At 38.3% G+C, this 14485-nt stretch overlaps 1 protein-coding gene across 3 annotated transcripts in view; it reads left to right on the top strand.

The window, feature by feature from the left end:
- The first annotated feature begins 2804 nt into the window (after window positions 1–2804).
- Window positions 2805–14485, top strand: part of LOC140928050 (membrane-bound transcription factor site-1 protease-like) — a 51428-nt gene continuing 39747 nt past the window's right edge. For 2 of the 3 annotated variants that reach the window (XM_073377775.1, XM_073377774.1), the window contains exons 1-5: window positions 2805–3102; window positions 11505–11656; window positions 12595–12700; window positions 13139–13229; window positions 13423–13450. In XM_073377775.1, the coding sequence (XP_073233876.1) occupies window positions 2928–3102; window positions 11505–11656; window positions 12595–12700; window positions 13139–13229; window positions 13423–13450 (552 nt within the window). In that variant the 5' untranslated portion in view covers window positions 2805–2927. The remainder of the gene's footprint in view (window positions 3103–11504; window positions 11657–12594; window positions 12701–13138; window positions 13230–13422; window positions 13451–14485) is intronic. The other variant, XM_073377776.1, reaches the window with a different exon arrangement.

The raw sequence follows: 14485 nt of genomic DNA, 5'->3' as shown, positions 1-14485 counted from the left end.
TTTCTCAAAAAAACTTCTTATGACTGAAAAGTTTTTGTGCTTGACAACTTAACTGTTTTTGGTCCGAGAAAATGAATGTCAAATTTCACAAGAATTGTGATTACACAGGTAAAATTCTGAAAAATTCGTGTGTAACATGAAATTTTGTAAAATTTGACATTCATTTTCTCGGGCTCCCATAAGAAATTTTTTTTGGTGTTACCACAGATGATTTATGACATCTTCAGCCCTTGAAAAATTTAAGAAAGAATGCAATACAGTAAAACCCCGCGTATAAGAACTAAGAATCTGTTAGGCTAAAATTTTCATTTTAAGCCCCCTCCACATAAGAACCTATTGGACTAAAATTTTAAGTTAGGTTCTTATCAGTGGGCTTGCTGTAAAAGTGTATAGGTGGAAACTGCTGAATTAAGATCATCATCTGATTATATTTAAAACTAATTATAACTTGACATAACAAATTTTTTCACTTTTTAAAGGAAATTCAGATGAAATATATGAACCTATTTTAAGAACCTTGGTAGTCTAAATTTGCTTTAAGCACCATTTATATAAGAACATTTAAGGCTAAATTAAAAAATCCAGGTTCTTATACGCGGGGTTTTACTGTATGCTTTAAAGTATTCTGGTACAAGATTTTTGTCAACATTTTTTTGAGCAAAATTACTCAATGTCCTGGTGGATTCCGTCTTCAAGAATTACTTCTTTGACCACAACCACACCTGTGGTTTATTAAATATACAGCATTACATGTTCAATATCGTGGAATCCAGGCATTTGCTAAATTTAAGCGTCCAGAATGCACTAGATTGCATCTCAGGGAACTTCTGAATCTCAAAAAAATTTTCCTGGAGGAGCACTGGCGCCCCAAGCTCGGTGAACAAATTACCGCGAGTTTCGATACTGTTTTGTATATTACGAACGATTTAAAGACTTTGTATAAGAAATTCAATATAGTTGTTACAACGTAGAAATATAGGCTTAGAAATATATTGAAAGAAAATAGAAATAGAAATATATTGTACTTACGTAAACTTGGGCCTTGGGAGGAGCATGCGCCCGAAACTCCCTAGAAAAGTGCTCCGCTGGCAGTCCTGATGGACGCTAACGCGCCCATATTGCCACTGTATACTCTATCTCTAGGCCCCCTCTATCACAATATCCTCCGTCCGCCCTAGTAAACTGTACCTACTTAGTTACTTACTTACTTATATTTTAATCCTCGAAGTCTTACAACTATACAGGATGCTAAAAAAATGTCAATTAAAATACATTTTTACAGGATATCGTACTGCACACTTACAAATTTACAACTGGCTAATGTACACACATATTCTAATCCAAAAGATACTAGAAAGAAAAAACAAAAAAAAATAAAAATAAAATGCAATATTAAACTGAATAAGGTTTCATTGGTTAATTAGGGTGGCAGAAGGTTCTAATGATAGGCAGGGCATATAGTCCAGGGGCACCCAACGATGGTTTCCTCCTAAATGCATTGAAAACACTTTTTAGCCTATCCAGAGTAGTACTTTCAGATCTCTAGAAAAGCACTTCTAAGCGGCGCTGTAAACTTTGCCGGTATCTGTTCGGTCATCCTAGGGGAAATTGAACCTTTTCGAAATTTCAAGGCCTTGAAGGGTGGTCCTTGAATATAATTCTCCCGAAAATGTTAGATGAAATTTGACGTATTACGAAAGTGAGACATTTTCTAATTCCTCGCTCCATCACATTTTTGAATCGGAAAATTTTAGGTATCCTTTTTTTCCTACGAAAAATAGCCTAACTTGGGAAGTAAAATGCGAAACTGGTTAAACTTCAGAAAATCGTAGGGAAGTTATCAGATAAGATTCGAAAATTTTACATGAATGGAAAGGTCATCTAAAAATTTTTAGCTGTCCTCAAGTAATCGAAAATTCTAGGCAATATTTGCTCCTGGAACAGATATTTTACAGAAAACAGTCGTTGGGTGCACCTGATACTTGGAAGGCTGGTAGCAGTGGCGGCTGTATTGGGCGGCTGTATTTTAAACTATTTTTAATGCATGTTCTTAGGTTAGTTTAGTGTTGTTTTTTTTTTTCAGAGAATAGTTTCTAAAAAAATTTTCCCAAAATTACGATGTTTTTAGGTTTTTCTTAATATTTGTATATACGTAATTCACTTTTTATCCTGTTTTGTATTTTTTAGTTTGTCGAGCGTTTTTAACATGAGGCTCTGGCTCGGAAGATTATGTAAACACTTCCCACGTCTTCGAATCATTCATTCATTCATTCATTCATTCATTCATTCATTCATTAGGCAGATTGCTCCATAAAGGGATTGTGCAAGGGAAGAAGGAGTACTTGTAGGCATTGGTGTTGGTGGCGATGTGTCGGAACTTATGGGGCTGGTGTTTTGAGCGTGTGCGAGGATCAGCGAGTTGGACGGAGCCAGACGAAAGGGTTTCGTCGCCGTCTGTAGTCACTGTGTAGTCTTCCTTTTACCCTGACCGGCTGACAAACCTGTGGATGCTGTTTAATGCATGACTTGGGTACGGATACACTTTAAAAATCACGTGTTTTACAGTTTAAAGACTACAATTTTTAGCTTTTAGGTAGCCTGCGTGGCAGGCGTTTGAAAGGGAAGGGAAAGGCTACTTTTAGGAGAACTGGATTCATAAAAAGCAAAAGCTATTCTCTATGGCAACCTTATCACTGCATTTTTCTCAAGGTCGATTTGTTTCCGAGCGCCCGTAAAATTAGACCAATCACATTTCATCTGGTAGTCACATGATCACCTTCTAAAGTTACTCCATTTCATGTTTGTCGAAAGAGGGAAGACAGCAAATTTTCGGCCGCTTACCAGTTTTTCTGGCCTCATTTCTTGCATTTTGTTCTTCAGAGATGGATTGGCTTTAACAGGAAATTAATGAGCAATATCTTAGGCCCATGCCTGCCACAGGAAGCCAAAATGGCGGTAGAAGACGACGGGTCTGGCTTGTGTTATTCCTCGTGTGTGTTGAAGCGTCTGATGTAACTCCATTCGACTGTTCGAGAAATGCTACAGTTGCGCCGGTCAAGAAAGAATCCTTCTTCGATTATAAGACATCTGTTGTTGAAAATGGTACGTACATTTATCTTGTTTCTTTTACAATCGTTGTAATTTGTATACAACTTGTTTTGTTGGCTTGTTTCTTCACGTGTTTGAATTCGGACTGTGAAATTCAAGGAAAACTACTTTAAGCTTATTCTCTGAAAGTCTTTTGTTAGGTTACGTTAAGTTTATGCTTTATTACATAGCGTCGATTCTCTCAGGAAGTTGCAAAACTTTGTTTCTTTCAATTTACGCAGCATTAACTTCTAATCTGTGTCTGTAACATTGGACGCGTTATGATAAATGTGGATGTCTTTTCAAATCTCGTCGGGGCTTTAATTATGCCGTGATTTCAATGTTTGCGTGATAAAAATCAGCCAATGGAGTTTCTACAAGTTTCATCTAGAAATCACTTTGTTAGTCTTACGAACATTAATAAAACTCTTATAACTGTAATTAAGGGGGATCTCTTTTAGTATTATATTTGTTGTCCTATTCCACTAGCTCTTAATGCCATATGGTCGCAATACAGATCATTTTCGTGAATATCGTTATAGATAAAACAGTTTAGTGACTGAACCCGTTAGCTAATTATTACAGTTCCCTTAGTCTACCTTTACAATTCCAAATATATATCAGCAATTAAATTTTGTGTTGAAGTCAGCTGTTAGGTTATGTTAACAAACAGCAAAGTTTTTTTCACACAGTTAAATGAAGTTGAAAGTTAGTTATTCAAATTTCTATGCCAGTTTTTACATTAAATCCAAGGGTTGATTTTGTCCAGTATGCGAAAATTATCTCAGAGACAAGTGGTGTTTAGTACACCCCAACAAAGTCTGATTTTAGTTGTCACATTTGAGAAGAAAATCTGTGGGCAGGATTTCCCATTCAAATTTAAATGCAACACAAGATGTTATATGTTGTTGCCACTTTTTAAACACAGTAGCAGTTTATTGTTTTTTTTAGCAGGATCCTAAAAACGGCATACCATTCCACATTTGTTTCAGGCCCATTTTTTTGGCTTGGGTTAAACATAGTACAGTCGAGCCTTGATTATCTGGACTCATTGGGACTTGAGTAAATAGAGACCTTTAGATTCAAGGACAAGGAGGACTACGAGTACGTGATTTGACTTAAGTTTTTCGCTTATTGTCAAAACATAGACTCCCCCAGAAAGCTTCATTTTACCATTATTCACCAGAAACGTTAGCACTTTAACCTTTAGTAAAGGAGGTTAGACCCTCTCCCCATCGCAAAATGATAAAACTTCTAACATTTGATTTAACTCGTGTCTGCCACTTCGACATTCTTGCTAAAACTGGTAGTAGTGTGCAAGTACTACTTACTACTGAGAAAGTCTTGTACTCGTAGCCATACTCATCTTAGAATCTAAAGCTTTCTAATAGTCTGGATAATCGAAATTATGAATATTAATGAGACAATAATGTTAAAATATGGAATGAAGAAAACAAAATTTTATTATGAATTAGCTCCTACTTGCATTTATGTACAGTCTGAATGTTGTGTATTTAGAAATACAAAAGTTACTGTTTTGAGAGTTTGTGCATTTACAGCACTCTAAAAATTTAATTTTCAAGCATACTAGTTTGTGTTAACGAATTACCATGTGATCGCATAGCAAAGTCCATCATTCGTCGAAGCTGCATTACATGTGTTTGTATAGGGCCAATATATATTGTCAATATTGTTCTGGTGTTCCTTCAGGAACTTTCGTTTCAAATCCTTCGTTCGTCTCATCGCTGTTGGTGAATTTCATGATTTATTGTAAACGGGTTTCCGACAAATAATCACTCCTGATATGGTTGTCCACGGATTTGCGTTAATGGAATTATGGTCACAGATTTTCTAGTTGTTTTCTATTGCATCTCGATCTCTCCCTTAACCTAAGCGATAATATTACATAATTAGGAAAGGGTTCAATGTTCAGCGAGCTTATGTTCCACTCTCTGCGTGAAATTCTACGTCATGCAGTGGTCGCCAACACTCTTCCCCTATTTGACTCTCACAGACTCTCACCTTAAGGTCGTGGACTTCTTCCACCTTCATTGCTTGAGTGTTGCGCAGCCTTTCCATTGATGTAAGGTTTCCTTCTCTATTGCGCTAATTGCTTGTGAACAAGTAATCTTGAGTAGATCGTCTTGTTGAGGTTTTCGATTTTCTTTTCCATATTCTTGATTACTCCGTGTCCTGGCAGGGTCGCCACTTTTGTCGTGAACGGGTTTCTGACAAATAATCACTCTTGATATGGTTGTCCACAGATTTGCTTTTAGTGGAATTATGGTCACAGATTTCCTAGTTGTTTTGTATTGCATCTCGATCTCTCCCTTAACCTAAGCGATAATGTTACATAATTACGAAAGGGTTCAATGTTCAGCGAGCTTATGTTCCGCTCTCTGCGTGAAATTCAACGTCATGCAGTGGTCATCAACACTCTCCCCCTATTTGACTCTCACAGTGGCAAATATAAGCAATCAAAAATATTGTGTTCAAATTAAGCAACTATACCTGAGTCAAGCTGATGTGGAATATTAATCAATGTCTAGTTCAGGGTTTTATTTCAAATGTTCAGTCCTCCTGAGATTCTTCCTGTGCTCTGGCAGCAATCCGCTGACGCGCAACTGCCGTGGATCTTCTTGGCTGGAACTCAGGTGCTTGGGCATGTAGGGTCACGCCCCTCTCTTCAACAGGTCAGTCCCAAGACAACTCTAGGGGATACAAATGCTGCACTATCGCTCTAAATAGGACTTCCCAGCTCTCAGCCGTGCTCCTCTCACCATGCCACTTCTGCCTTGAATTAGCTGTTTGACAATACCAAACCTTCATCTTCCTTAGTCACATTCTTCCCCTTTGATCAGAACAACGTCCCCTGGGTTCACAGTCACTTCTCCTGTTCTGCAGTTGAGATTGTGACACTCTTTAAGGTACTCTGTGGTTCTACCTTGGCCACAGCACTTCTTTGCATTGTTTCAGATATTTTGCTCATTAAATATCCTTAGGTTAACATCTTCGATCACTTCTGTCTCCTCCTCTGGTAACTGATTGGGCTTCCCATACAGCATTGCACTGGGTGTCAGAACGGGCATTTGGACATCATCTTTGACATACCCCAAGGGTCGGTTATTTAGAGTAATTTCGACATCTAGGATTACTTCCTCCAGCTCGTGCCATCGCAGGTTCCCATTCCCAATTGACTTGTACAGGCTCTGCTTTATGACGCTAATTAACCTCTGGAATTGGCCTCACCACCATGGCGTGCAGCTGAGATTGAAGTGCCATGCAATCCCTTGTTTAGCAAGCAGGTCATTGAGTTTCTCGTCATTCCTTATCTTCCTCAACCACTTTGCTGTTGCGACCCATGCAGAGTTTGGAAGTGAGCATGCATGACGAACTCCTTGGCAAATATGGTAGGTAGATAGGTAGATAGATTGGATAAACTCCCTGGATACAGCCTCTGCACTTGAATATACCTGCTGTGTTCCTTTGTAGGTTGAGTTGCAGCTTGTCTTCCTCAAACTTGGTTGTGTTCAGGCTTCTATCTTGTGATCTTCGTGCCAAGAATTGTAATATTCTGGTTGTCTACTCAGTAGTGATTGGCTTAGTGATTCTCTGCTGGTGCTTAGTTGTGCTGTTCCAAACAAAACGCGCCACCCACGCATCCCATTTTCGCATCATCAGGTCTAGTTGGTCATCTGTTATGGCGGTCATGTCCAGAAGCTCTTTCTAATCTTGGCTTCTGCTTGTGTTTCCTTGGTACGTGTGGTAACAGTATTTTCAAGCCATCTGTCTTGGTACGTAAGCCACAATGGCCCATGCCACCAAAGATCCAAACACTTGCTGATTCCCCCACCACAGCTTCCTAAATCTGCCGGGTTTTCCTTGGTACCCACGTGCCTCCACTGGATGTGTTCTTTCTCTTGGATCTACTGGACTTGATTACTGACAAACTGCGTGTAGTCTCCTCCACCTTTGATCCAGTGATGGGCGACCCTACTGTTAAGCCAAGAGTAGACACCTTCGAGTGGAAATCCTTCCAACGCATCTCTCACATTGCTCACCAGGTTGGCTGCCATATGCACAGCCACCAGCTCGAGTCTTGTTATTTTTAATCCGTTCTTTGTGAGTCTTGACTTTGCTGTCATGAGTCCTTGTGATACCCTGGATGGTTGATGCATGACAGCATAAACTGCTGTTGACATACCTTGGCTGCTTGCGTCACCAAAGGCGTGGATGCTGACGCTGGTGGTTGCTTCTTCGTGCTTGACAATGCTTCTTGGTACCTCTATCTTTCCTGGAAGATTGGTTTCCCAGGTTTGCCAACTGATTTCAAGTTTCAGGGGAAGTTTTTGGTCGAATTCCATCAGGTTTCACACACTTCTCTGTATATTATTTTTTCCTCTAGGTTAATAGGTGCTAGTCCTAGAGGATCATAGATCTTTGCGATTTCTCCTAGAACTTTTCTCTTTCTTTCATTTGTAATCGGAGCAGGGAAGTTGATCTGGATTGTGTCATCTTGTTCCAAGGTATACCAAGCTCTTTTGTTTCTCCTTGTTTGACTCCCAACTGGTAATTAGCATAGCTCTCGCTTTCACCTTGAGGGATGGTTGGTTTTCCTTCTGTTGCTAGTTCTTGGGGTGTTGGCTGTTCCAGGGAGGGTACATTGGAGTGCCATTTGTGAAGCTCAAATTTTCCTTCTTCCCCCGGGGTAAGAAGGGTGATGTTGACAAACCAAATATCGCTCGCATGAATTGTAAGGTTCCACTTCTTTGGTGGTTAGATCTTTGGACAAGTGAAATCGCATCATGTCCCTGTCTTTTTCTTGTATTCTGACTTGGAGGAATGCTTGTTTTAAATCTCCTGCTAGTGCCTCAGGTTGGAATCGGTTTCTGATTAGTGCAATGTACACTCCAAAGGTTGTTCTGTAAAGTTGGGCCCATCTCTAGACAATCGTTAAGGGATGGTGCTTTCTTGTAAGTTCACGCAGACACATCGTAGACAATTCAGATCTTCGTGCTCTCTGCTGTTTCCTGAACGACGGCCTTTTGTGGGATGTAGAATGCTTTCCCTTGCTGTTCGCTGTGCACTCTATCCCTGTTACAACTATCCCTTGATGCGAAACTTGCAGGTTGAAGAACAGCGGCATTTTGAAGCCTTGTGGTTTTGTGCTGGTGCCATTGAAGCACAACTGCTTAAGGTTTAACTGTTTCCTGCATTCGTGGATTGTCATGACCTTGTCGCAGTTGACTGGCTGGTGCTTGGAGCTTTCACAATAAACACATGGCCTTCTTCTCTGGTCATGTTGTCTGACTTGGTAACTTTTCATCTTCAATGGCTTTGATGAGAATGTTTTCTCCCTGCCGCGTCTCTCATCGGCTGGTTGTGGTGGGTTTCTCGTAGTCCACTTCCACAATGCCTCTAGCAGATGTGGAAATTCCCAATCCTGCCAATTGTCATCTGTATGCACCAAATTTTCCCTGATTCCCTCCATTTTGTCTAGCGTCATTCTAACATATCCATTTACCTCCTTTATCTTCCCCATGGTTTCTAAGGCTTGTAGATTGGGTGACAATGTTTCATAGAATTCAAAAATCATTGTTAGGATTAGATCCATAAATGACTGGAAGTGACATAATGTTGGTAACGTGTGCGTTGACAATTTCACTTTCCTTTCCATACTTTGGTTTCAGTATGTGTTTTGCTCGTTCATTGCCTTCTTTGGTAAATGGAAGGCCTTCAATATTGTTGCCCAAACTTTTGGCTCCAATAAGCTCCTTAAGATACGAGAACTTGGTAACAGGTGACACATGTACATCTGCTGAGTCCATTTCTTCCTTGAACTGGTTCCAAAATCGCGGCCAATCTGTGTGCGCTCTATTAATCTTTGTAATTATAAGTTTTGGCAGCTTTGCGTTGATTGATTGCTTCTTGTTGGTTGATTGTTCCTTATTGTTTGAAACTAACCTTAACTTACTGTTTAAAAAAACAAGCAGGAGTGTATTACCAGGTTTAAAAACTCAAGGTGGAGCCAAGAGTTTTTACACCTGATAATACATGACTGCAAGTTTTTTGAATGGCTTCAAAATCTCTGATATGGATCAACTCATTCTTGCACTAATTATCAGATTCTTCCGGTTTTCCTCTATTTGCATCTCGTACTTGAGTTTTTGTTCCAACTTTGCCTTTTCAAATTGCATTTCTTCCTGATATTTTTGTTCTCTGATCTCTGCAGCCTGGTCCTCTTCTCTTTTCTTTGTGGCTTGAAGTGATGCGCTCTTTAATTCCTTGATCCTTGCGTCTAGGTCATTGACAGCCATTTTAAACACACCTATGTCCCCTTCCAATTTCGTATTCCAAAGAAGGATTTCGTCTTCTTGGTTTCCCGCTCCAAATCGTAATTCATGTACTTTCGCCTTAAGGTCATGGACTTCTTCCACCTTCATTGCTAAAGTGTTGCACAGCCTTTCCATTGATGTAAGGTTTCCATTCTCTGTTACGCTACTTGCTTGTGAACATGTAAACTTGAGTAGATTGTCTTGTTGAGGTTTTTGATGTTCTTTTCCATATTCTTGATTACTCCGTGTCCTGGCAGGGTCGCCACTTTTGTCGTGAACAGGTTTCCGACAAATAATCACTCTTGATACGGTTGTCCACAGATTTGCTTTTAGTGGAATTATGGTCACAGATTTCCTAGTTGTTTTCTATTGCATCTCGATCTCACCCTTAACCTAAGCGATAATATTACATAATTACGAAAGGGTTGAACGTTCAATGACCTTAAGTTCCACTCTGTACATGAGATTCTATGTCACGCAGTGGTCGCCAACAGATTTTCTCTTTGCTTTTACTTATATCTGAGATATGCTGCTTGCTGATTTTAATTTGCGAGTGCTTAATTTGTTCCTTTCTCTCCTTTCTCTCCTTTCTCCAACGTGAAATAATCATTTGCTTATCTTTTGTGGAGAGATGAGACCGCTTTTTTTTCCCATTTCACAAACATGGCAATTGGTCTTGTGTTTACATAACCCACACTGAATCAAGCACATGTGACATACCCTTAGCAACATAACAAGCCAATCAGAATTCAGCTGAATGCATCAGAATAATTATTCATCTCCAACTGCTTGTGCTTTTTCAAAGCAAAAACAGATTAAAAAACAGTGCGTTTTTCCCTATTCCCTATTGTTGAAACGGTGAACAGTGAAAACAATGAAATCATTCCTGCACTGGATAGAAGCCCAGCGTAATGCAAACATCAGTCCCCATGTATTCATACAAATACAAACACCTAGGTACTGCAAAGGCAGTGAAGTAGAAAAAATGTAACAGGTTCCAAGTAAAGTTCTTTGATCAATAATAAAGATGATATTGTGTCTGCTACCCTTCAGGAAGAACCCCCTTCACTAAGGAGGAAACCTAAACCCTCCCAAAAGCAGAGCCAGACACTAAACATGAACCTCGAAGGAGAGAGGTTATACTAGAATACAAAATTATGAGTACATCAACGACCAACGACAATCAATTCAAATGACACAAAAAGAAAAAAGCATTGACAAACGAAACTCGGGCAGCGATGTCAGCTTAGAACGATTGCCTCAGTAAAATCCAGCCCTTTTATACTTGAATCTCTGTGACAGCTGTCAATAAGCTGGAACCGTGAAAACATTTAATTTGCTGCTATTCTTAGAACCGCAGCAAATAGCAATTTTAACACACGTTTGGAAGAGCCTGTGAACTTTTAAATGATTTCAATTTTTCAAGATCACATCTTATTGATATTCATGAAAAAAACAGGACCAGGGTAACAAGTCCGGATAATCAAGGTTCGACTGTATTGGGTGATTAAGATGATATTATATGTTGTATATGTTTTGACACTTACAGGTTTTCAGTATTTTCACTTAGAACTCAAGCAAGGCCAAGTTAAATTTGAAAGGTGGAAAATGCCATCCATTGGGTAAAACTCTATCCAAATGATTGCAGAATCGGTTTTCCTAATACTTGTCCACTGGATAGTGATTTATCCAGTGAAGATTGCTATCCAACGTTTGAAAAACTGGGACCAGTTGGCTATATTAGCAAGTACTAACACTGTCGCTTTCCTCTAGGGGTGTTGGGTCTTCCATTTTTTTTTAATTGGGCAGCTCAGAAATGCCATTTCCAGAAAAGTAAATGTAACACATTGAAAAGGTTTCTTCCACTATCCAGGTACTAATAAACAAGTTGGCGGCTTGTCGAAGACCAAACTCGTCCTTTTTTGGATATGAGGTCAAACACTTCTTAATGTGTCTGTAGTTGGCTGTTGAAGTGACTTACATGTGAAATTCCACTCTAACTTCCAAACATTTTTATGGTTATTATGATCCAAGATCCAAAGTTCCTTTGTAGTGATTTGTGTATGTACTTGTTGTTTGTAGAATATATAGTTGTCTTCAATGGTTATTACAGCACATCAGTGCGAGATGACCTTGTTACTGCCGCCCTTGGCTCAGTTTCCGTTAATTCCTGGAAGATAATCCCTCGACATAATCCTGCAAGTCACTACCCTAGTGATTTCTCTCTTGTAAAGGTGAGGAAACTAACCTTACTGTTTAAAAAACGAGCAGGAGTGTATTACCAGGTTTAAAAACCCAAGGTGCAGCCAATAGTTTTTACACCTGATAATACATGACTGCAAGTTTTTTGAATGGCTTCAAAATCTCTGATATGGATCAATTCATTCTTGCACTAATTATGAGGTTTGGGTGTTATTTTGGTCTAAAAAATTGGACGTAAAATTTAGCCATGTTCTTATCAGATACATGTAAATACACTCATTAAACATTAATTTCTTTGGTTTTTCTTTATGAATTATTTATGAGTTTTCGAAGCAGTTAAACCTGTACTTTCATTGTATTACAATTGTAGATTCCATGTTAACTGGGCAGTTCTTTAATTACATGTAGTAGAATATACAGGGAATCATGTCAATGGTACAGGTATAGACTTAATATTATTGCAATATGGGTCGTGTATTGCAAGTAAACATTAACGCTATTAGGCCATTTGAAACAACAGTGAAACAACATTATTAAGAGGAAATGAATGGATAGTACATCATACTGCTTTCATACTCTAAAAAAACTTACATGTACATGTAATGTGCCCTGATACATTTTTGAGCATACATGTATGTCTGCAACATGGGTCCGCTCAGACACATGTACCACATATTACTAGAAGTATGTACATGTTACGAGTCAAATTTGATTTCAGGTAATGCTTTTTTAACTGAAGTTGATTCTCAATTTCTTTTGTTTCTTTGGGCTAGGAGACAACAGAAATTGAGAATCAACCTAGGTTAGAACATTTAATGTGAAGCCCAATTTGACTTGTAACATGTATACACGTTCTCTAGACTTGCTTTGTACATTTTGGTCAGTGATTGTTATTTCATACATGACTTAAATATAATTCAGCTGCAAGTAATTTACATTAGAATTTAATTTTTTTTTGCTCATATTGCAGCTGAAAGGAGATACTGGCAGTGGTGTTGATGCATTAAAGAGACATCCAAAAATTCGGAGCGTTACACCGCAGAAGAGAGTGGAACGATTCCTCAAGAGTGTAGAAGGTACAGCAAGACAGTGTATTGTGAGATAATTTTTAAAAAGTCACCTTAATGTAAACAAATTTTAAAAGCGAATACGAAGAAGGCTTTGGACTAGGCAATAACATAATGTGAACTGCTGAGAATACTTTATCTTACATCTGCATATTGCAGAATACAACTTGTCAAAAGCTCTCTCAGCGGGGGGGGGGGGGGGATGCACACCCAACACCCCCCCCCTAGATCCACTCCTGATCCTTCACCATTTTGATCAGTTCACATTGTCAAATGTACAGACTGTTCCAGTTCACAATGTCCTTTTGATTGTCACAAGATGACAAGGATAGTGTCATTTCTCCTCCTGGGATAGAAAGTACTAATGAACTTTTTTATAGGCTGATTTCTTGATACCTTATGTGTACCTTTACATGTACCTTTTATATCTATCTTTTTTCTTCCTAGTGAAAGAGAGCGATTCTGACAAACAAAATGAACCAGGTGCTGACTGTGCAGAGCAGGATATTGGCTGCTGGTCTCAAAAGTGGAGTGCACGGTATTAAAGAAAACTTATCTCAATTCTTTTCACATCCGTGGGCAGTTTGCAAGGTCTTCTTGAGACTTTCACATAGTTGCCATTACTTTGCGTGGAGGCTTTTTTCTGTATGTTAGTTAGAGCTGCTGTTTTAAATAATGCATTAAATTATCTGAAACATTGACTGTTGATATTAATGTTATTTACCTTTCAGGCGAACAACGCGATCAAGCTTGGCATTGGTGAGCATTTTTCGTGTTTGTTTGTCACATTGTCTCACCTCTTTCTTAGAAAAGTTTTGTCATTCTGCAAATTCATTTATATGTAGTGTTGGAGGTCTGAATAGTCTGTTATATACATTCACTAGACATACATGTATCCACCCCCCCCCCTCCCCCCACCTCACCCTATACACTACTGTATATATGGATTATTTTTTTAGACATACATGTATGTGTAGTAATACAGTTGTACTTCTGATAAAGATAAGTCAGCTAAAAGAATGATAGGCAGTTCTACTGCTATTATAGTTTTAAGTGTGAATGTGGACTTTTCTCAATACTAATGATCATAAACTAATGAATAACTATATGAATTTCATATATTTGAACTGCGAGATGAAGAAATAAATTAATGTAAAGAAGATGATCGGAAATGAGGATGCAACTTATGCAGTTGTAAAAAGAAAGTTTCTTAGGCTTTCTTTTCATAGCTGCATACAAAATTAATGTGAGTTGAGTCATTAACTTTGATGGTCTTCTTTACATTGTACATGCACATTATATTTTTTTACTAATGATCATGTATGCTTTTTTATACATGTACCAAAATAATGTTTTCCTATTTTTAATGCGTTTAAAGTTTTCCTCTCTCTTCCTTCGTAGTTTTAACTTTGATAAATATATATAAGTTTTTTAACCTTGGTTGATTCTCTACTTCTGTTCTATCTTAGCCCCAATTATTCAATTATGGCCAGGAGACAAAGAATATTGAGAATCAACATTGGTTTAAAAAACTCCATTCTGAATAATCATATAATTTTGACCTGTTACATATGCATGCAAAGTTGATGGTACAGTACGTTTAGTGACTTTATAACCTAGATGTATTATGAGCACCATATTACTGTAGCCATGTGACTGTCTTCTCGCCTCTCTAATGAATACTAAACAGATTTCATTGTTAAGTCATTGTTTTCTATATCTTGCTAGTTTTTTACTCTACTGTATTTTAAAGAAATTAAATAAACAAAAATGAACAATAAATAAAATTATCAC

Source organism: Porites lutea, chromosome 2 (genome assembly GCF_958299795.1).
Source record: "Porites lutea chromosome 2, jaPorLute2.1, whole genome shotgun sequence".
NCBI classification, from domain to species: domain Eukaryota; kingdom Metazoa; phylum Cnidaria; class Anthozoa; order Scleractinia; family Poritidae; genus Porites; species Porites lutea.
The sequence above is the reverse complement of the archived record's forward strand: the minus strand, read 5'-3'. Positions and strand labels throughout refer to the sequence as shown.